A 21654-nucleotide genomic window follows, 5' to 3' on the forward strand; every position below is an offset into this window, starting at 1 on the left:
GGGGGGGATGATGTACCCTGCGGGGCTGGGGGGGGGTCGGCCGAGCAAACACCCCCCCCCCCCGCAGCCCGGTGCGAGGTCACCGACCCCGGGCTGCTCGCGGTGGGGACGGGGTGCTGGCACCCCCAGCCTCGCTGGTGTGTCCCCCCCATTGCTGGGGGCCGGGGGGGGGGGGCTCAGCACATGGAGACCGATTTCCCTGCGGAGAGGGGAGGGAGAGCAGGCTCGGGACAGCCGCCAGCCCTGCCGGCATGGGGGGGACGCTGCCCGAGCCCCCCGGGTGCGGGGGGGGGTCCTACCGCCGGCTCCATCCCCCCCCCGGCTCCACCCCCAGCCCCACCCCCGGTCCCACCCCCGGTTCCCGCCCGGGCTCCGGCTCCCGCTCCGGCTCCGTACGCGGCTGCCGGGGGTGCCGGCCCATGGCGGGGCGCTGAGCCCCCCCCCCAGCAAAGCCGGGGCCGAGCGGGGCCCGCCGCCCCCACCATGCGCTGGGGGGGCCTGATCCTGCTCTGCCTGCTGCGCGGGGTGCTGGGCGCGCCGGGCCCGCGGGGCGCAGGTAGGGGGGCCGGGGGGGGGGGGGGGCGGTGTGCGAGCTCCGGGGGGGGGGGGGACGGGACCCCGGGAGTGCGGGGCCAAGGGGGCTCCGGGTGCGCAGCGCCGTGCACGGCCCCAGGGGCCGGTGCGCCCACCCGGGCCCCGCCGGGGGGGTTGCTGTGCCCCGCGGTCCTGCGTGGCCGTGGGCAGAGAGAGGCGTCGCGCCTCGCCCGGGCTTGTCAGCGTGTTTTAGGGGTGTCTTTGTGCCCCCCTGGGCACGCAGGTCCGTGTCACGCTGCACCCCCACAGCCGGCTGCACCCGTAGCGGCTGCCTGCGGCGTGGGACCTGCCGTGGGGTCCCCCTCCCTGCCCTGCGTCCCCCTGCAGCCCTGGCATCTCCGCAGCGAAGGTGACCGGGACCCCCGTAGCCACGTGAGGCAGCCCTGGGGCAGAGGGGGGCTGTGGCCCCTCTGCCGGGGTGCCCCCACCCAGGATTCCTCCACCTGGGGCGCCCCGTGGCATGGCTGGTGCTGGCCTGGCTGTGGGTGCAGCCGCCCGGTGAGATTTTGGGGAGGATGCTGGAGCCTGCGTGGGGGCTCTGCCTGCGGGAAGGGCTCTGCTCCCCGGGGCACCCCTGCCCTCCCAGCAGCACCGAGGGGCTGGGGCCTCCCCGTGCCCCCAGGGAGGGTGAGCGCGACCCCCAACCACCGAGCCCCTTTCCCTGTCCGTCGGCAGTGGGGTGCATCCCACCTGCTCCTGCCAGCTCAGCCGCGCTCCTCCCTGCCTCAGTTTCCCCTCCCTGCCGTGCTAGGGACAGAAACCAGCCCCTTGGGAAGGCTCAGGAGGGGACCAGGAGCTCGTTAGGCAGCAATTAACTCTCCCTGGGGGACACGGGGAGCCCTACAGCCCCGCAGGGTGTTTTTGCTGTCCCGCTCGCTGGGGACAGACGTCCTGGCTCGGTCCCTGCCTGTGGGCGAGCGTGTGCCATCCGCGCCGCCTCCGCCCGTGCTGAGCTGCCAGGAAATCTCAGGAATCTCTGCAGATTTGGTCCCAAATGGCTTTTTCATCCCCCCCCCCCCCATGCTGTGCTGTGTTTCCGGCCTCTGCTCCCTCCTGGGACCGGAGTCGTGCAGGGAGAGACGCGGCAGGAGGGGATGAGGGACACGTTTCTTTTGGAGATGGATGCTTGGAGTCTGCCCCGGCACCCGGACCCCAAACCAGCCCGGAGGAGGGGACCGATGGCTGGTGCCCCGTTGCTGAAGCCACATCTTCCCCATCCCCGGGGCCTCGCGCTCCTCACTGGTGTGTGCGGGGAGTGAGCCGAGCTGGGGTGTGGGGTGGTTGTAGGTGTTTTGCCTCCTTTCACCCCTCCATCCCAGCCCTCCTCCCCTGGCCACGGGTGTCTGTCACCCGTCCCTGCACCCCGTGGCCATCCCTGACCCGAGAAGCCCTTCTCTGCATCTCCATCATCACGCTGACGCTGCTTATCAGGGCTGAGACCCCCCAAAAACTCGTGTCATCTAAGCAGAAGCTGCCTTGCCAGGGGAGAGGGCTGATCCCAAGCCTGCAGGTGGGTGCCCTCTCGGTGTGGGACCCCGCTGACCCATCCTTGTGCCCCCCAGGACGCCCCCCCGGGAGCCCGGTGGTGGGCGAAGGGCGTCGGAGAGCTCGGGAGACCTCGCCGGGGACCGAGGGGACCCGTAGTATCAGCCAGGACCTGGTGGGCGGCAGCCTGGCCATCGACACGCTGCCGGCCAACGAGACGCGGATCGTGGTGAGTCGGGACCCCTGCCGCTGCCACCGGCTGCCCTCCGCCTGCCCCGAGGCAGGATCCGGCCAGCGCCGAACCGCTGAGAGCTATTTCCAGGCTGGGCAGGGAGCCGGTGGAGATGGATTTAACGTCTGGGGCCGGATCCCGGCAGCCCAGCGGGTAATTACAGCCCAGCGCGGGGCTGGCCGTGCCCTGGGGATTGCTCCAAGCCCTGCAGCCGTCCCTGCCCACGAGCCACGCCAGGTCCTGGGGCCATCCCTGGTCTGAAAAGCCGGGGACGCTTCCTCGGCTGTGATGCCACGTGTGCAGCGGGGACGATGCTGCCCGAAGGTTATCGGGGCCGAGCGGGCTCGTGCCGGGGCGAGGGGGGCTGTGCGGGACGCGGGGTTCTCCGGCTGGGGAAGGCAGCAGCCTGCGCCGCCGCTAACGAACTCACGGCAGTGTCACCTCCTGGGACATCTCACTTCGTTCTCACATCCCGGCTGTGCCTAATTACCCGCCCTCAATTAGCTCCCGGTTATTTGTGGCGGGGCTGCGTGTCCCTTGGTAGCTGGGGGGGGGGGGGGGAGTTTGCCCAGCCCCGAGGTCTCCGGGACGGGGTGGGGGGGAGGTGCGTGGCCGTGGCTGGTTTCTGGAGGACGATGTGCCGGCCACAGTGACTTGTCCTGGTGTTTTTGCTGGCACCTGGTTGTGGATTCGGTGGAATTGGTGCCTCCGTGGCATGGTGCGCAGGGGAGAAACAGCTGTGGCTCCACTCCGCTCGAGCTCCGGCTTGGCCTTGCTCGTTGACCACTGGGGACAGAGAGGGGCCAGAAAAGTCCCTGAAGTGGAAGTGTTTAAAAAAAACCCCAAAAAACCACAAATGCAGCCTGAAACCACTAATAGCCACCACCGTATTTGAGATGCCGCTAAGCCACAGGGAGGGTGCAATGGCGCTTGTGGTTCCCAGGAGGAAAAGGCAGCAATTTCTTGGGGCTCGGCACTTTTGGGGGGCGAGGAGCATCTGCCTCAAGAGTGGGGCCACGTTCAAGGTCAGGGACGCTGCTCCTCCGCGCGTCGCTGCGTCTCGCCGTGTCCGACCTGCAGAAGGTGTGATCCTACGTGGGGAGGTGCCAGCCTGGGGTCTGAAGGGCTTTCCCCTCTCTCCCCCCCAGAACGTTCCAGATTTGGGGTGCAGAGGGGCAGCTCTGAACCCAAAGGATGAAGGGGGGGCGTGATGCCGGGCATCGCCGTTGTCCCTCCCCGAGCTCTGCCCCGCGGCGGCTGCGCTCCCCACTTATTTGTGTGTCCAAAACCTCCCTTCTCTTAATTCCTCCTGTAACCAAAGCAAGGTGACGGATTAGGACATCCTAATGAGTCAGCGATGAGGTCAGGAGCTCGGCAGCCAGCTCCTCCGCGCTCCCGGCCCTGCTTATCCCCCCCCTGGTTTATTTGGAACACATTGGGAAGGCACAGGGGGGGATGAGGGCACGGGAGGTCCTGTCATTTGTCACCCACCAGTGGCCTGTCCCTGCATCCCAAGGGCTTTCCAAAGCCTTTGCGTGGGGAGGTGTGTGCTGGGGTGCAGCAGGTACTGGTGCAGCCTTCCCCGTGCCTCAGTTTCCCCATCCCTAGAGAAGGGAGGATTCTGGGCTCCATTAGTCCCAGGGGGACTATAATTGCCGTAGGGAAGAGCTAGGAAAGCTTTCCCTGGAGTCGGGGCTTCCCTGGAGTCGGGGCTTACACGGGAGGCAGAGGAATGCAGCGGCTCTCCCTGAACTTTGCTGAAGCAGAATTAGGTGTTAAAGGGTTTTTCTGATAGCGTTTTATTCCTTAAGACTCCTGCAGTAGCTCTCTGGGGAATGGCTGGGCTGTTCAAAGCCGGGGGGGTTTTGCTTTCTCTTTTTTCCCCATCCAACCCGTTAAGTCCTGGGCTGGTGGGTCCTTCCCTGCCTCTGGTGCCCGGGCTTGTGTGCTGGGAGCAGGTCTGGGAGCGGGTCCTGGGGTCAGCCGGAGCAGGGGGTCTGGGGGGAAGATGCTGACGGGGGACCGGGGGGTTAGAAGAGGCTGAGCGGCAGAAGCAGAAAATTAAGATGCTTCCCATCCCCGCTGCCGGGGTGAACCAGCCTTCCCTGAGAGGCGACGGCTGCCAGCTGTGTCCCCGGCCAGCCGCACGCCGCAGCCCGTGACAGAGGCGCGGTGGGGCCGGCGTGAACAGGGCACGGGCTGTGCAGGGCTGGCTGCACCCCGGGAAACCGCCTGCTCTGCCCGTGTCCCCATGGAGCTGCCGCAGAGCCGCGGGCAGGTTCCCGGCCGGGATGTGCGTCCCGGGATCGATCCCTGACTGGCTGGCTCCTGGCAGAGCTGCTGTGTGGTCCACGCTCCGCTCTGCCAGGGAGGGGGGCGGCTTGGGGAGTCTGGGGGTGCTGCTGGTGCCTTGGGGAGGCGGGGCGGGGGGGGGGGGGGAGGCCTGGGGTCCCTCTCCTTGCTCTGAGTGAGGATGGCGAGGGGTTCTGGTCGCTCACGCAGAGCCGTGCCCCGTCCCGTGCTCCAGGGACGTCACCCCGTGCCCCGCAGAGCCCCGCTCCCCCCCACGCATCCCCCGTCCTCAGCCCCTCGCTCCCGCTCGGCTGGCAGCCGCGGCTCGGCCGCCTTCCCCGAGCTGCCTGTTCCAAGGTTAATCATTTCCTCTGGGCTTCCATGTCTCCAGTTGTTTGCTTCGCTTCTCGTGGTCACTTTAGCTGTAACTTCCAGCCCCTGGCTCTAGAACAGGATATTTTCTTCCCGGAAAGGTTGCATCTGCTTCGCTGAAGTCTCTCGTGAGTCACGTCTCTCTCTCGCCAGCCAGCCCGTCCTCTCTGCACTCAAGTCGGTCTCGTGGGTCTTCTCTGCACCTTCTCCAACTGCTCAGCAGCCTTCGCTGGCTTCGCACGGGGGTTTTTCTGTGCTGCTTTTATCGCTGCGTTGTGCCGAGAGCGGGTCCCGGCTGCTCTGAGCCGTGCCCGGGGGTTTGCATCCCTGCGGGGCAAGCTGGGTAACGCTGTCCCCTGTCACCCCGTCCCTCCCCGGCTGCAGGAGGACAACCACAGCTACTACGTGTCGCGGATCTACGGGCCGGGGGACGCCCGTCTGAGGGGGCTGTGGGTCGACATGGCAGCGGCCAACAGGAGCCAAGTGAAGATCCACGGGATCCTCTCCAACACGCACCGGCAGGCTTCGGTGAGCCCACGGGGCTGTTCGGCAGCCTGGGGTGTCCCCCGCGTCCCTCCCAGCAGGGATTTCCTGACGGTGGCACTTCGCCCCGGGGCAGCAGCAGCAGCCCCCCGTGACAGCCTGGTGGACACCAAGGCTTGGGAAGCGTTTGGTCCCCACCAGCCCCAGTCCAGGGGACGAGCCATGGGGACCGGCACCCACAGGATCCCCTTTGCCATCCCCCTCCCACCCCTCCAGGCACCTGCCCCGGGACCTTGCTCCAAACCAGGGCAGAACCGGTGCCGGTGGGCACGGATCCGTCCCCCCGCGTCCCCAGCAGGCATTTTTCCAAGGGCTGAGCGCAGTTCTCACCCCGTTTCCCTCCCACAGAGAATCGTCCTCTCCTTTGACTTCCCCTTCTACGGCCACCTCCTGCGGCAGGTCACGATAGCGACGGGCGGTGAGTCGGGACGGGACAGGTTGGCGTTCCTGCGGTGGGGGGGCTGGACACGGCTCTGGTGCAGGCTCTAACCTCACCCACGTCCCAGAGCCCCAGGTAGCTCAGACAGAGAAGGGGCTGCAGCCCTTCTGGCTTTCTCCCTCCGCCCCACGTCTGACCCCTGTCCTGCTGCTGGTGCTCGGGGAGTCGGGTGCTGCGGGTGCCTCGGTTTCCGCAGCAGCTGAGGAGCTGCAAGGGATGGAGGGAGGGGGTCACACAGGCTCGAAGGAAACCTGGGAGGGGATGCTGGGGGTAAAAAAAGGGATGGGTGAGCCAGGGCAGGGTGGCGGGAGATCAGAAAGAGGGAGCGAGCATCCTGGGGCGGTGGAGGGGAGCGTGCGCTGCTTCACCCGCCTCTGCTCGCTCAGGTTTTATCTTCATGGGGGACGTCATCCACCGGATGCTCACGGCCACGCAGTACGTCGCACCCCTCATGGCCAACTTCAACCCTAGCTACTCCCGCAACTCCACCGTCCAGTACTTGGACAACGGTGAGCCCTGCTCCGGCCGCCCCCCGTGCAAGCCGCGGCGGCTGCCGTACGCGCAGAGCAGCCCGGCTCCGTCCTCGTAAAACTGGGCGAAGCTCGGCGCTCTGGAGCACACAGAGGGGCTGGAGCCAGGTGGGGGGGTGGGGAGGGGGGACCCTGGGGCAGCAGGGGCTGTTGAGCCCCCCCCAGGGTGGGGGGGGTGGGTAGGGGCGGCTGGGCTGTTTGGCAGGGGCTTGTTCATGGGTCTGCTCAGAGCAAAGTGCTGGAGGTTGGGGGTGTGAGATGACTTGGAGCTTCACCGACGGGACCAGTCAGGCTGTTGAGATGTGGGGCGAGGAGAGATGAGGGGGCTGATCTGCTCTGGTCTCTCCCCCAGGGACGGTTTTTGTGGTGCAGTGGGACAAGGTCTACCTTCAGGGGAAGGAGGACATGGGCAGCTTCACCTTCCAGGCGGCCCTGCACAGCACCGGGAGAATCGTCTTTGGGTACAAGGAGGTGAGAGATGTTTCTGCTGGGGAAGGCACGGCAGGAGGGTCCCTGCGGGGGATCCCTGCACGTCTGGGAGGAGACGTGATGTTATAACTGTTCACACGCTGAGTCTGGACGTTCCCAGTGCCACCAAAGCACTGGAGACCTCTGCAGCGGCACCAGGAGCCCGGGGCAGGGCTGGGGTCCCTCACGCCCTCTCTCCCCGGCTGCAGATCCCCGTGCCGGTCCTACAGATCAGTGCCACCCAGCACCCCGTGAAAGCTGGCCTCTCCGATGCCTTCATGATCCTCAACCCCTCTCCCGATGTGCCTGGTGAGTCGCTGCGCTTGAGGAATTGGGGGAGGTGGCTGCTGGGGTGGGGGAGCGACCGATCCCTCCCTTGGGGGTGCCAAGGCCCCCCCGGCACGGCGGCTGGGAGAGGGGGCGGACGGGGAAGGAGAGAGGAAATGTCCTTTGCTTTGGGCACTTCAAGACGCAAGGCTGCACTGCTTGGATTTATGGCGGGGAGCACGGGAGGGCGAGGATGCCCTCGTGTCCCATGTCCCTGGGTGCATCTCTCTCGGGGTGCATCTCTCTCGGGGTGCATCATCTCTCCATGGCCAAGACCATCGTGCAGCCCTGTGCTCTGGGCGGCCCCAGCCCACCGACGCTGCGTGCTTTGGCAACGTGCTGCGGGCAAAGGGCTTCGCGCTCCTCGCCCAGCGTGTTCGGAATCGCTGTGAGCAGCCAAGCGATCGCTTCCCTCGTTTCCAGCTGATGAGGAGGAGGGGAAGAACAGTTGCAAATGAGACTGCAGATGGACGAGAGGCTTGGGGGGGTGCTGGGCACCTCGTTCCTATAGGCGTGGGGGTTTAGGGGAGCCTAAAAGCCGCACCGCTGCTGCCGTGGGCTGTCCCTGAGCACGTAGCATGGCACGGGTGCTGCATGGCTGCCGCGGGCAGGGCTGGGATCCGCACCTGTGTCGGCAGGACGTGGGGACGGCTACGCGCATGTCCACGGGCTTATTCCACGTGTGCCGTGGGCTGCGGGCACGGGGTGAGCTCACCGAAAAGGCTCTTCCAGCCTCTCCCATCCCCTCTTGTCACGGGGAGCCCAACCTCACTCCTGCCTCCCCGCGCTGCACCCGGCGCGGTTGCTTGTCCTTGTTATTTACGGAGCCTGCCATCTGGCCCTCATTTATTACCCGTTCACAACAGTTTGTGTAAAGACCTCGGCCAGGCTGGATGGTGCCTCCCCTCCCCGCCCCGCCGGCCTGGTGCCCCTCGCCCGAGCTGGTGCCCTCCATCCCCGTGGGCTTGCTGACCCCTGCCTGTACCTCCTGCCTGCCCCAGGGGTGCGAGGGGAGGCAGGTGGAGCAGAAATGCAAGAACTGGGCGTGAAAAAACCTAATGGGGTGAAGAAACAAGGCTTGAAGGGAAGGAGAGGAGGGGGTAGGAGGGGAAAGTGCTCCATCCTGCTCGTCTGCTGGGCTCCAAGCGCGGAGCAGAGGAGCGAGGAGCCGTGGCTGTGCAGGAGGGACAGGTTTCGTTGTCATCGCAGGGGCACCAAGCCAGAGACGTATCTTGGCTGGTGTCACCACGTGAATTAGCGGCAGGTGCCGGGAGGAAATTTGGGAGAAGCCTGAACCCAGGATAGACCCATCTGGCCCCCAGGGTGAAGGGGAAGGAGAAGGAAGGGGGCAAGGCGGGAGGGATGGGGGAAGGAGGAGGCTTTGGGGGGCAGGCGGCTGCGGAGCAGGGGCCCGGGGAGCGGTGCGGAGCTCCGGGCGATCGCTGCGCAAGGGGGGAGGCTCGCAGCCCGTGAGTCACAGACGAGCAGCGTGTCTTGCAGCTTCGTGTTTGTTTACAGCGGGGCACGACCAGACCGTGCTCCTCCTAGCCAGACAGGGAAGAGGAGATGTGTGCCCTGACACCCCTCCTTCCCCCCCAGCACCTCCCGCGTTGCTTCTCCTGCCCCCCGAGAGCCGTCGTACGCTGTCCTCTCCCACAGGAACAACCCCAAGAGTCCGCAGCAGCCCCACAAGCTCTCCCCGCGCGCGTTGGGCTTCACGCGTAGGGTAAACCCCTTCGCAGGATGGGGAAGGGCGTGCAAGGTGGGCTCGGGCGTGCAAGGTGGGCTCGTGCCCAGTCTAAAGCCAAGGCTCCGTGTTTCAGAGTCCCGCCGTCGGACCATCTACGAATACCATCGCGTGGAGCTGGACACCAGCAAGATCACCAACATGTCAGCCGTGGAGTTCACCCCGCTGCCCAGTAAGTCGGACAGGCTGGCGTGGGGCCCTGGAGCGTGTTTCCTTCCCGTGGTTTCACCCAGCAACTACAACGGCCTCCGATTTACAGCCAAAGGGGGAAGGCAAGGCTGGCGGAGGCGGGTTCGGCGTGTGCGGGATCCTGAGGGTTGGGATCGATCCTGCCGCACACCGCAGCCACGGAGGGAGGGCGTGCTATGGGCTACGGCTCCCCCTGCTCCCCCCAGCCGTTCTGCCTTTGTGAGAAGGTCTGCGCGCGGCTGAACGTCTCGTACGTCCGGCCCTGTCTGCATCGATCAGCTCAGAGCCAACCTCAGCCGACGGCAAATTCCACGCGCCTGCCAGCCTGGCCGCTCCGTAGCTGGGAGCGGAGCCTGGGATGCAGCAAAGCTCAGCTGGCAGGCGAGAAGCTGCTAAAGGAGGGGTCTGCAGGCGGTTACACCGTACCCGATTTTGCTCGGCACCCCCCAACTAAGTGACGAGAGCGGCGGTGCCAGCCACGATGTCCCCGGGAGCGATGTGCCGCGGTCCCAAGCTGTGCTCCCTGCTGCTTCCTCGTGCACAGCTCGACGGCTCTTGTTGTTCACCAGTAGATCCCCTCTCGCCCCAGTACTTTTAATTCTTTATTTCCTGCGCTGACAGCTCTTCCCACCTGTCCGGCCGCTGAAACTCCTTCTCTTTGCTGCATAAGCTGCAGCTAATTTTGCTGGAGACTGGTTCAATTCAGGTCTGTCTACAAGACATTTTCTACGCCTCCACACTCAGATGAAATTTCTTAAGGATCCTGTTAAATAGACACATTTTTAGCGTTCAGATCCAAGGACACATGCGCACGAGGGAAAGTCGTCGTGCGATCCGTAAATACAGAGCGGAGAGTAAATCTGTCACGAAGATACCAAGGTTATGCATTTAAATGGTCTCCCCAGGGTATTTTATGACAATTTTAACAGCAGGCAGGGTTACTGCAAAGCAGATCATAAATAAGCATTCTGCAATAATTCCATTTTTTCTCCTTAAGACTTGCTGGTTTGTTTTTCCCTAGCAGCTAGGGTGGCTGAGAGCAATATCTTCAGAGGAGCCACAGAGCTAGAGAGAATTAGACTCTACTTTTTCTTTTTTGGGGGGGGGGGTAATTTTTAGCCTTTTTCAGGTCAGAAGCGGGTAAACTGGGTTAGCCTCTGCCTCTTCTCCAGAGGTCCTTGCTTGCTCGCTGCGTCCACTCGGCAGTCTGCTCGGGGAAAGCTCAGGATGGGAAGAGCGGAGGAGATGAGGAGTGGAAAAGCGTGGCCAGCCCAGGTCTGGGGTAGCAGCAGGGGTGAGTTTGCTCAAGTGCGAGGGGCAGAACAGGGAACCCACGGATGGAGAAGCATCTGGGGCAGGGGGAGATGGGCCAGGCGTCCCAGGCGGGATGGGGATGCTGCTGACTTCCAGGATCCTGTGCACCAACGCAGGACCCGATGTTCTGCCGTCATCACTTGGTATTTCACAGCGCTGGATCAGCTCTTGGCTCTGTCGTCATGGGCTCTCAGGGACTCCCGAGGGGCTTGTTAAAACTGCTGGCTTCCTTGACTTTTTTTTTTTTTTACAGACAAGCCCTCTTGGCCATCTTTCCTAGACAGGATGACAAGCAAATGGTGGTACTCTGCCAGCAGCTAGTCCTCTCCAGTGTGGAGATCTTCTTGCAGAACTACTTAGTATGGGCGTAGCAACAGGGGGTTAAGTTGTTTGTATCGCTTCCTTCCTTCTGAGAAGCACCCTCTGTGCAATAAGAAATGGCGTAAGGCTCAGATGTGTTTTAATTCCCAGCTAAATAGAATGGGAAGAGGTTTACAGAGGGACTGGGAGTCCGCTCCTGCTAGAAAGGTGCTGCGGTGTCCTGCGGGTCCATTGCAGAGAGAGGTCGGGCTCGGCGACTCCCCTGTCGGCGCTGGTTCTACCCACGCCACCGGCTTCCAGCGCACGCTCCCTTGTGCTGTGCCGGTGCTGGCATATCGCTGGTACGTCTCTCCGTCTCTCCTCTCTCTTTTACAGCTTGTCTCCAACATCAGAGCTGTGAAATGTGTGTGACCTCGGAGCTGACCTTCAACTGCAGCTGGTGTCACGTCCTGCAGAGGTAGCTGGGATGAGTTTCCTTCCCACCTCTTCTCTTGCTAATGTCTCTATAGCCGGGAGAGCAAGTGCAGCTCCAGGTCTGATGCCTGTACAAGTGTTGCTGGTTTTTTATTATTATTTTCCTCTTTTTTATGTGGCTTTTTGGTTTAGTTAGGGTGCTGCATTCATAGTCTCACAGCCATGGTTAAGAGGAGACATTTCCCGAGGCTGGGGTTCTTGGCCCTAATTTTGCTGCAGCAGCTGGGACAAGTTGAGACCAGAAGGCAAGACTCACGTTTTTTGTCAGTGAGATTAAACATGGGGGAAACTCATCCTGAGTTAGGCTGTGATATGAGACAGCAGAGCAAGGCAGGGAGGTTGGGACACGCTCGAGTCTGGAGGACAGCAGGTCGGTCTCTGAGCTGGGGATGCTCACCCAGCTGTGGGGGACAGGTCCTCTGTGTCGGGGATGAGACACACCGAGGGTGGGTTTGCTGCTTTTTTGGGGGGTAAATGGAGGATCTGGGGGGGGACGGGGCTGGCCCCGCTGCATTCTCGGTCGTGCAGCGGTCCTGCTCCGTGCTCTCTCCTTCAGCTCAAGCAGCGCGAACGGAGCGTGAGAGAGTTTAATGAGGTTTTGCTGAAATACTTATTTAGAGCTAGCAGCAGGGGAGAGGACCCAATAACACAGATCCTCGCACGCGGCACGGGGACAGCCGCGCTTGGGAAATGCCCGGAGCTCCCAGGAAGGCACGCGGGCTGGCCCCCTTCCCTGCACCTCCTGCAAGGGCGGCCTTGGCTCGCCCCGGCATCGCCCTCAGGGCACCTTCGCTCCTTTCTGTATCCCTTCTCCTGCTACGCTCGAGACTTGCACCCTTTCCTTACACGCAGCGGTTTCAGGAAGGTACGAGCAGGGCAGCTGGGACGGGGAAAGATCCTGAGCCATCAGCGGAGCGATCCTGTAAATCAGCGTTGATTCACTGCCTTTCAGTGGGCTGGGATACAGCTCCAGCCAGGGGAGCATCATTTTTCAGTGACAGTTGCTCAGTGGTGGCTTCAGATCAGAGAATATTATGTCCTCGCAGCTGAGATGCGTGAAACCAGATGTGGCTTTGGTAGCAAAACCAAGCCTGAGATACAGTGGCTTAGTCTGGATCTTGTTTGGGCTGAAACCCCAGGGTTCAAGGACTTCGTCATTCTGCTTATTCCAAATTCAGGGTGTTTGCAAACCCAATCTTCCAAAATCCAAGTTGCTGTTGCTGACGTTTGCTCTTATCGCTGATAGTACGGTGACTTCTTGACGCGTTGGCTAAAAGCCACACTCCCTGCAGCCGTAACTGCGTGTCGGCAGCTCGGTCCTGAAGAGCTTGGGTTACAAATGGAAAGTCCACATGGCAAACGTGGCGGAAACTGCAGGCTGGAGCAAGCCTGCCGCTATCTTGTTGGCTTTCAACCAGGTTGGTTTTGCAAAGCCAGCGTGATCTTTCCCGAGGAAGTTGGTAGGGTGGCTTCCAGGGTTTGAACTTGTATCCTGAGTCCAGGTCAGGATATAAGAGGCCTCTTAGCTCTCTCCTGGACAGAGAAGTTTGTATTTTTGCTGTTGCTGAGCCTGTGAGTGTTACAGGAACTGTACTTTAAGCAAAGATCTCAGTGACTCAGCAGGACCTGAAGTTCTTTGTGGCTTCTTCTCCTTTGCTGGTTGGTAGTTGGGCAAATTAGTGCTTGGACGAGCTGAACCCCTGATTCATATTTTTGGTAGTCCCCAGAGCCTTTCCAAAGGTCAGAGTGCTATTTCATTCCCTCTGTCTCTGTAGAGATTTCTCTAGCTGGTGTTTTCCCGATGCCGTTTATAATTTCTTTAATATGTTTTTCCTGTGCAGATGTTGCTGGGAAAAAAAACAAAAAACAACAAACCAAACTCATGAAGATCGTGGCCTGGCCCTGGCACAGAGTCAAGGGAATGGAAATTCAAACTCAGTCTATGTATTTTTCCTATTTCTCCACTTCTCCGTTTTCCTTGGAGAAGCAGTGTTGACCCTTTTTCTCCTCTGCGAAGAGGAACATTTGGGTCCTTCCAGCGCAGCTGTACTGGAAACCCCATGCCTTTGGAGACCAACATATATATCATCTTTCCAGTCCTCAGATATTTGTTTGTCCAAGTATCTGGACCTAGCGCCCATCGGGGCAGCATTTGAGGCTCTTAGGCAGCTTAGGAATCGCTAGCGATGCCACCCACATGGAGCGGGCAAACGAGCATTATTATTGCTGTGTCTCTCGGAAATTGGTCTGCCGCGGGTTCATTCTGCTTTTCTCCGCAGATGTTCCAGCGGCTTTGACCGATACCGTGAGGAGTGGCTGTCCTACGGCTGCGGCCAGAAGGTGAGACTGAGAGAAGTGTCCCTTCTCTTAGGTCCTTTGCTAGGAACGATGCTGAGCTACAGAAAAACCAGGGGCCATATCCCAGCTCAAAAAATTCACTCTCAGCTCCGCTTGGCCCGTGCTGTTCCAGAACAGACCGAATATCCCTTTAGGTGCCCCTTCCCCCTTAGAGCAGGACCACTGATCCACTTACCAGAGGATGTCTCTGTTGGAATAGTTAAAAGATGGTCCATCTAATCCAGCGTGACCTGTCTTTCCCTTCCTGGTGTCTTGTTTCTCTGCTGGTCGGTGCTGGATGTTCAGTAAAGATGCAGAGACCTCCCTAAGTTCCCAAATGGTACAATCTGAGTACACCGGGGTATTTTTTTCTTCACCTTCTGAAGCATGACTCTTACTCACTCTCAAGCATGAAGAAATTAGCCCTTGTGAATTTTTTTTTTGTCCTTGTTAGCACAATTATCTCCACATTGGATGAACTAGTTTCTTTGTCTGAGAAAGATCAGCTCTAATGAAACATCTGTTTCTGCTTTGGGTTTGGGGGTTTTTTTTGTTTTTTTGTTTTTTTTTTTGTTTGGGTGGTTTTTTTCCCCCCACTGAAAACTCGGCTTTGTTCTCTGCTAACCAAGAGGGTTGAGTGAGGGAAAAGGAGGTCACAGGACCTATGTAAGGCCATTCAGTGATGCAAGAAGGTCAGACTGTAAGACCTCACCAGATCATTGTCATTTGTCCTACTTAAGCGGTTCCCAAACTTTTCCTCCTCTTCTCCAACCTCCAGGTCACCCCCTCCATACTTCTCCTGGCACTTCTGGCCTGTGTCCCCTCCTGCCAGGGTTTGAACCCCCAGGGCTGGGCAGCCCCGAGCCGGGGAATCACAACCCTCACCACTGGCTCCCCGGCACTCTTGGTGGAGGAGAGCTGGGAGAAGTAGCTGTTCTCTGTTTTCTTTCCAGTCAGATGAGACCTGTGAGGATTTAGCAGAAGGCGACCGCTATTCAGCAGCTCCTGACAGCTCTTTCTCGCCGCTGGATGAGGATGTCGCCACCTCCACGTCCTCACTCTTCATTGACAGCCTCACTACGGAAGGTGGGGTGAGCAGGGACACTGTATCCGTGATGCTTATCCCTGGGGAGGTCTTTCCCTCCGATGCCTCGTAAAGCCAATTCATATCTAAATAAATACACTAACAAACCTGCCTTTGAAGCACAAGGGCAGGGGTGAGTAGAGGAGGCAGTGGAGGGGAGAAGGAAGGGCAGCCTAAGAGGTGAGACTCGGAGCGATGTGGTAAGAGGAGAGACGAAACCCTCCGGCGGGCAGTTTTACAGTTGCATCGCAGCCTTTTTACGTGTTTGTGAAGGTCAACCAGCAGCTGGTCCCTGGTGGACAGGCTCCCCAGCATCGTAACCCCTATATACAGGTTCATACTGTATACAGGGGCTCGTGCATTCAATGTGCTTGGTCCTAGCTGGTGGCTCAGGGCTGCCGGTGGTCTGAGCGGCAATAATACAGCGCGGGCTCGTGATTGCCCTCTGCTCGGGAATGGTGTTCGTTCCAGCGTAGGAAAGCTCCACAGAAGGACCCGAGTTTCCCCTCGAGACACCCATGTTCTAAAGCTTGATAATCCTATTAACACAGGGCTGGCTCCTCAGATCCTAGCGGCAGGTATCACTTCAATTTTGCTGCTTAATAGTCCCTAACGCAAACTGCTAATTAGAATAAATAGAAAGGAACATTAGTAATTGTCCTTCAGCAATGGGAAGGAGTTGGGGGGAGGAACGGAGCGCCTGGCTGACAGAGTTGACTTTGAAAGGAGCAATTAAAGGAAGGGGGAGTGTAACACCACCACTGAGATTATTTTCCAACTCATCGCCAATTCTTGGAAAAAGAACAAGAGGCTTTCTGTGACATAGTCAAGCATGAAGTTAATTTGCAATCTTGGAAGGAAACAAACAGCCAGCTGCATCAGGCAGCGAACTTGATCTGGAGAAGCACAGCGAAGGAACAAGCAAAGCAAAGGAGTGGACCCACCCCTCTGCATCCTCCCCAGCCAGCCCGGCTCGCTGGCTCTGCTCACAGAGATGTTTGTGAACGTGTCTGACTCGCTGGTTGTGTGTCAGCACCGCAGCTAGCAGAGGTGTAAGCCAAGCGGTGAGAGTTCTGGATCCGGATTTCAGCTGGACTCGTGAGGGCGGTGATGTGGAGACCGTCAAGATGTAAAGCCTTGTGCAATATATCCCGGTGCTTCCAGAATGAGACGAAGAATGGAGTTGGATTTTGGGCCCCCACGCAAGACATTACAGCGTAACATCCTTCTGATTTATTCGGGATGTATCAGCAGCGTCTTGCTGCAAATGAACACAGACACCCAACGAGGGCCCATCCAGCATTCCTTTATTCTGTTTTGCACACTGAGCATATTTAAAGTCTGCTTGCCTCAGGCATTTGTGCCTCAGGTGCCACCTTTGTGAAGGAAGACGATAAACCGTAGGCCACATGCTTCCACCAAACTCAGAGGTTTAAAACTGCCACTGGCCACGTAAATGCTGTGCAAGAGGTGTGTTCTGTCAGCGGCCCCATTACAGAGGGATGAAAGCAGGTGGGAAGCACGCAGAATATCATAGAAGGCTCCTAACTTTACTTTTTTTTGCCTTTGTTTTCTTCTTTTAGATGATACGAAGCTCAATCAGTATGCGAGAAGTGATGGTAAGCCCCTAATCTTCCCTTTACCTGCTCGCAGCCGTTCCAAGTGAAAACACGTTACACTGAAAGCAAATGCACCGGGGAGCTGCGATCAGTCAGCGGGGTGGACAGGTGACACTGAGATTGGAGGGATGTAATCAAGATAAGACTCCTATTGTCCTTACCTTGATTAACACTGTTCCAGGTAGTGAAAAGTGAGAGTCGGGACCAATCTGTTTTACCCTGCTGCTATTTGTCTACTTTTCCCACTTGGTCCTGCTGTGCAAGCTAAGATGATAAGTTTTCTCTTTCCATGTAATTCCCTTTCTTTGCAGATTTTGCATAGACACAAGGTCCTTTTTTCTTTTGAATTTCCCCAGCTGTGCCAAAGAGCAACGTAAAACCCAAATTTAAAAAGTGTCCTTAGCCCAGGTTTGCCTTTTTCATCCCTGTTCCCATGAATCCTTTCTCGGTCCGGGTTTGTTTGCCAGCCCTGAGGGCAGGGAACCGAACTGTCGCTGTCACGCTCTTAGTAATTTCAGAGCATGGGAAGGATCCGAGCCCTCTCTGCCTGACGTCAGGTTTGCAAGAGCTGCGGTCGGATGCAAACCACGAGCCTCTCCCTCTTACCCAAAAGCAGCTCAGGGAAGTTAAACTGGCTAAACTGGGTGCAGGATCAGCTCCTCTGCAGGCACAGGGCCTTCAAAATGCACCATCTTCCCAGTTTCAGCCGAATTGCTCCCCAAAAGGCGGGTAACGTCACTGCTAATATATGCCGTACCCCCTCTGTAGCTCTGTGCAATTGCGTAGTCACAGCCGAGGAGCGAGGGCGAGCTGGAGGGTGAGACGCGCTGAGGCCCCCACTCAGCATATGGCTAATGGCTTCCTATGGGAGTGAGCAGCCAATCTATAAAGAATATGGATTGGAGAGGGGTTACTGCACGGTGGTGGGTTCATCTCCTTTCAAACCAGCTACTGGTATCACGCGAAAGGAATGCTGGAGCTCAGACAACAACGCTGGTGCATCTTTCCCCTCTTGTTGAGCCCGACCGCAGTTGCTAAGTTGCTCAGTCTTACGTGCAGAGCTCTGAAAGGTCTTGCCTTGCTTTTCTTTCCCGTCCTTTCTTTCATCGAGGTCTCAGCACAATTCGAGACTCATCTGTATTTTTTTTTTAATTTTTTTTTTTTGCAGGCATAGGAAGCAGTCTTCCTGCCAAGAAAGCAGGCGCCCCGATTCACACGGGTACTATCGTGGGGATCGTTCTGGCTGTGTTGCTCATTGCAGCCATTATCTTTGCTGGAATTTACATCAACAGCCACCCCACCTCCAACGCCGCCCTGTTCTTCATCGAGGTGAGTGGAGAACCTTATCCCTGGCCGCTTTTCTCTTCCTCTGCTATCAACATAAATCCTAACCTTCTAGAGAAGAGCAGGGAGCAAAGAGAAGAGAGGAACTTTGATAGAGTTCATATCCGAGTTTCTTTTCATGGTCCTACAGTCACAGCTCCCAACCTCCAGTTGATGATGTTTTAAACTTAGGCTCTCTCCCTCCCACACTGTTTTATTTTGCTCCCTTTCACACGCTCCCTTTCACACATTGCCTTTTTCTCCCCATGCAACGTTAGACTCTTCCACCTGCTCGCATGAGCAGTCGCCACGCAGCCTGGTTGGAGGGCTCAGTTGGAGCTATGACATAATTGAGATCGCTGCTTTTTGAATCGCCCAGCTGGATTTTGTTGACTAAAATTGTCAGACTTTACTGATAGATGTCATGCCATCAGCTACTGTGTAAGCGGTGGTGTGAATGCTCTAAATGGAAGATTTTAATTCTCGGAAAGATAGGGGGTCCAACGATCTCCATCTGCTGTTCAAAGCCCGAAGACCGCTCGGTGTAGGATCCCGAGGCAGTCAGGAGTGGGCTGAATCCTGGCACAGGAGCTGCTGCGGAGGGAGCGAGCAACACTTAGCCCTCAGCCTTTCCTTAGCACTCGCTGGCTTTTTCCTAGAGCACTTGTCTTTCCTCCATCTGTCCCGTTCACAGACAGGCTTCAGAGAATTGATCTACGTGGCCTCTTCCAGTTCAGCACCCGAGCACTTGGCAGCGTTTGGTGCGTTTATGTGTACCCGGCTGAGAAGGGGCAACGCGGGCGTCCCTGCTTTTCAGGCACAGAGGGGACACAGAGCTGACGTGTGCGTGGTCGCACAGGAAGCCCATGGCCGTCCTTGGCTGCTACCCTGGGCACAGCCCCCCCTTGTTCTGAGGCTGATGTGAGATTACACTTAAAGTTTCCATTTCCTCCCCATTTTAACCTTATTAGTGGGTTAGCTCAGTGAGATCAATACATTGTAATGACCTCTTTTACTCATGAAGTGATTGGGGTTTTTTAATTTATTTTTATTCATAAAAAGTCAACCTTTCACAAAGACAGCATTGTTTTTGTTTCAGGACCGAGTTTCCAATTTCCCCGCAGGCTTGGCCTGAAAGGTTCTGCCACAGCTTCTGATGGGTCTTTGTTTCTGTCCACAGCGAAGGCCACATCACTGGCCTGCCATGAAATTCCGAAATCACACCAACCACGCAACGTACTCGGAGGTGGAGCCGGCCAGCCAGGAGAAGGAAGGCTTTGTCGAAGCAGAACAGTGCTGAGCACTTCTCCCCCTGCGTCTCAAACCTCCCATGTCTCAAGTGTTGGAGTCTCCTGTTATTCTGTTGCAAAGTCTTTCCCCTCTTGGAAAAGAAACAGCAAGTAGAGGAAGAAGACCCGATGGAGTATTTGAAAAGAATGAATCGGGCGATGTGAGGCTGGGACTTGCCTGGATTCCTCACACGACAGCAGAGCCGGCAGCAGCGGCAGTCACTTGCGACGTTGGACTCTGCCTGCAGCCCGGCACCGAAGCCCTGGATGTAGTGGTAGAAAAAAAAGCACAGTTAAAATTTTGGTTCGGTGTGGGGTTTTTGTTTTGTGGTTGGGTTTTTTCCCCACCCCGTGTGTGGCTGCCCTCTTCCCTCCTCCACCAGAAGTCTTAACAGGGGCAGCAAAGCGGGGGGCAAATTGCGGTACGGGCAAAATATGCAGTTGCCTCAAGCAGCAGATCCTTGGAGACAGCAAACCAGTTGATATTTGCTGCACACTGGCTCTGCCTGTGCTCAGGAAAGTCGGGCTGGTTGCCTCTGCTGGGGGTGGGTGCTGGTGGTGGCCCCGGAGAGGTGAGGTTGGCTCTGCAGGGCTCACCTCCCCTCTCCCCCAGCTCAGTCCCTTTCTCTGCTCTCTCCTCACCTTTTTTTGGGGCAGGTGACATTTAATTTTGTCTTCGTGGCCAAGAAGCCTTGTGCCCTTGTTTTTTCATCATGCAGTTGGTCTTCCACCACCGTGGCTTCCACTCCCTGCCCTCCTCTCCCTTCAAAGCCACAGCTTCCACTGCCTGCTCCACAGAAAGGGAAACCTGATCTACTCTAAGGGCAAAACCCTGCGGAGGATTCACCATCAGGATGTTTGTGAGCCAACGGCTCCGATGCACTTTTTGGCGTCTAATTAGTTTGCTAAATTACTATGACCCTTACTCCAAAGGACACAGTGTGGAAAAAAAAAAATTAATCTTAGATTCCTTCAAAATACATCCTCGTGGTGCGGCCACTAATCCAGCAGGAACAGAGGAGGTGTTGGTGGAAGAGGATGGGGACAGAGCACTACCAAAAGCAGTGTGTCCTCCCACGGGCTAAATCCCGAGTAAATCCAAGCTCATTCGTGGGCATTTTGCAGAAGTAAGGAGTGAAGGCATACATGCCTTGAGACCATTGAAAAATCTAAAAATCTCCTCGTTAGCATCATAGTTTTTAGAGCCTACTCAAGCCAGCGGAATTCTTTTCTATTTTTTTATTTTTTTACATCTGTGATAGGCCCCTGGTCTGGATTTGTACCTATATTGTAATTCCAGAACCTGACCCTAAGGGCTTTGACACTACACCTCTCAGGGTTTTCTACTCCTTCTGTGCAATCAGAATTCAAGACTAATCTGCAGAAATACTCTACCCTACTTCCACAGACACCAGGAGCAGGCCCTAAACTGAGGAAATCTTGTGTAAAAAAAGAGTCCAAAGTCCAGTGTAAGGTAAAGTTCTGCCCCCGCCCCCCCCCAAAAAAAAGTGTTGGTTGTATGGGGTGCTTTTTTTTTTTTTTTTAATTTTCTCTTGATCCTCAGCTATTTATTCTGATAATCATGTTTGGTGCATATTTTATCCACTGGCTGGTTCAGCTGTCACTGGTGGTGATTACTGCCAAAGGCAGGGTCTGTCTAATTAATGTTTTCCTTCTCATCTGCTGAATTTATATAGCCATTAAAGATAAATATGGATGCTTTGTGGCATTTAGACCCTAGATTATACTTTCTCATACATAGCCACTAGGGAGACTTTTGCTGCATCTTATTATGGCATAAAGACACCAAAATGCTCAAACAGGGTAAGTCAGACTGAGTTGTGCCAAGTTGTTATGGCCCAGAGAGTCTCTCTTTAGACATATTTTGAAGATAAACCTTATTCCCAAATAAAGCTTTCAACTGGAAGGTTGTTTTTTTCCCCTGTTTCCCTGAAGTAGAAAGGATTCAAAGGGATGCTGTCATCTAGTTTTTGCCCAGGATCTGATCTCCTTTGAAATGGTTATGAGCTGGAAAGGAATTTTCTCTGGATTTAACTCTTTTCAGATAATGGCCTTGTTTCTACTGTTTTTTTTCTTAACATGCATCCACAGTAACAGCAAGAGTTTGGGTAGTCCTCTTCTGCTACAACCTCTAGAAATGGCAGGTGACATCCACGAGTTCTGAAATGCTGTGAATTTAAAAGAAAACAGACTTTAAATAGAGTGCAATTGAGCTGTATAAATCACTGCTGGATTACTGCAGCCAGGATCCAAGAAGGATTCAGAAGAAGATCAGATAGTTGGGTGGAGAATAACAACATCCAAGTGCCATAGCACAGAAATGGTTAAGTAAAACACCTCTGTTTCAGGGAGATGCCAAGTTCTGAGTCCCTGAAGCAAAAAGGCACATTTTTGGGTTGGGTTTGGTTTTTTTTTTCCCCTGTTTAAGGAAAGAAACAAAGCAAACCAGGCTGTTCTCTGTTTTGTACCTGTGCAACAGAGGTTTGGTCTACCTTCTACCAAGGAATATGGTTTGCGGTATTGGCAGGTAGAGCATTAACAGCTCCAATTCATCATCTCTGAGACCTGGTGGTAGAGTAGATGGAAAAGTCACTGCCTATAGTCATGTGCGGGCTCTGAGCTGAAGGTTTGGACACAACCAGCAGCTCCCACTG

General features: G+C 57.1%; 1 protein-coding gene across 1 annotated transcript; it reads left to right on the forward strand.

Annotated features, from left to right (window-relative positions):
• The first annotated feature begins 359 nt into the window (after window positions 1–359).
• Window positions 360–20906, forward strand: PLXDC1 (plexin domain containing 1). Its single transcript, XM_075775036.1, has 14 exons — window positions 360–556; window positions 2157–2308; window positions 5360–5503; window positions 5867–5936; window positions 6344–6466; window positions 6840–6958; window positions 7165–7264; window positions 9106–9201; window positions 11229–11310; window positions 13607–13667; window positions 14618–14750; window positions 16332–16367; window positions 17536–17696; window positions 18871–20906. The coding sequence occupies exons 1-14, from the start codon at window positions 484–486 to the stop codon at window positions 18988–18990; spliced, it is 1470 nt and encodes a 489-aa protein (XP_075631151.1). The 5' UTR covers window positions 360–483; the 3' UTR covers window positions 18991–20906.
• The last annotated feature ends 748 nt before the right edge of the window (window positions 20907–21654 follow it).

The sequence above is a fragment of the Balearica regulorum genome, chromosome 24 (genome assembly GCF_011004875.1).
Source record: "Balearica regulorum gibbericeps isolate bBalReg1 chromosome 24, bBalReg1.pri, whole genome shotgun sequence".
In the NCBI taxonomy this organism is placed as follows: Eukaryota; Metazoa; Chordata; class Aves; order Gruiformes; family Gruidae; genus Balearica; species Balearica regulorum.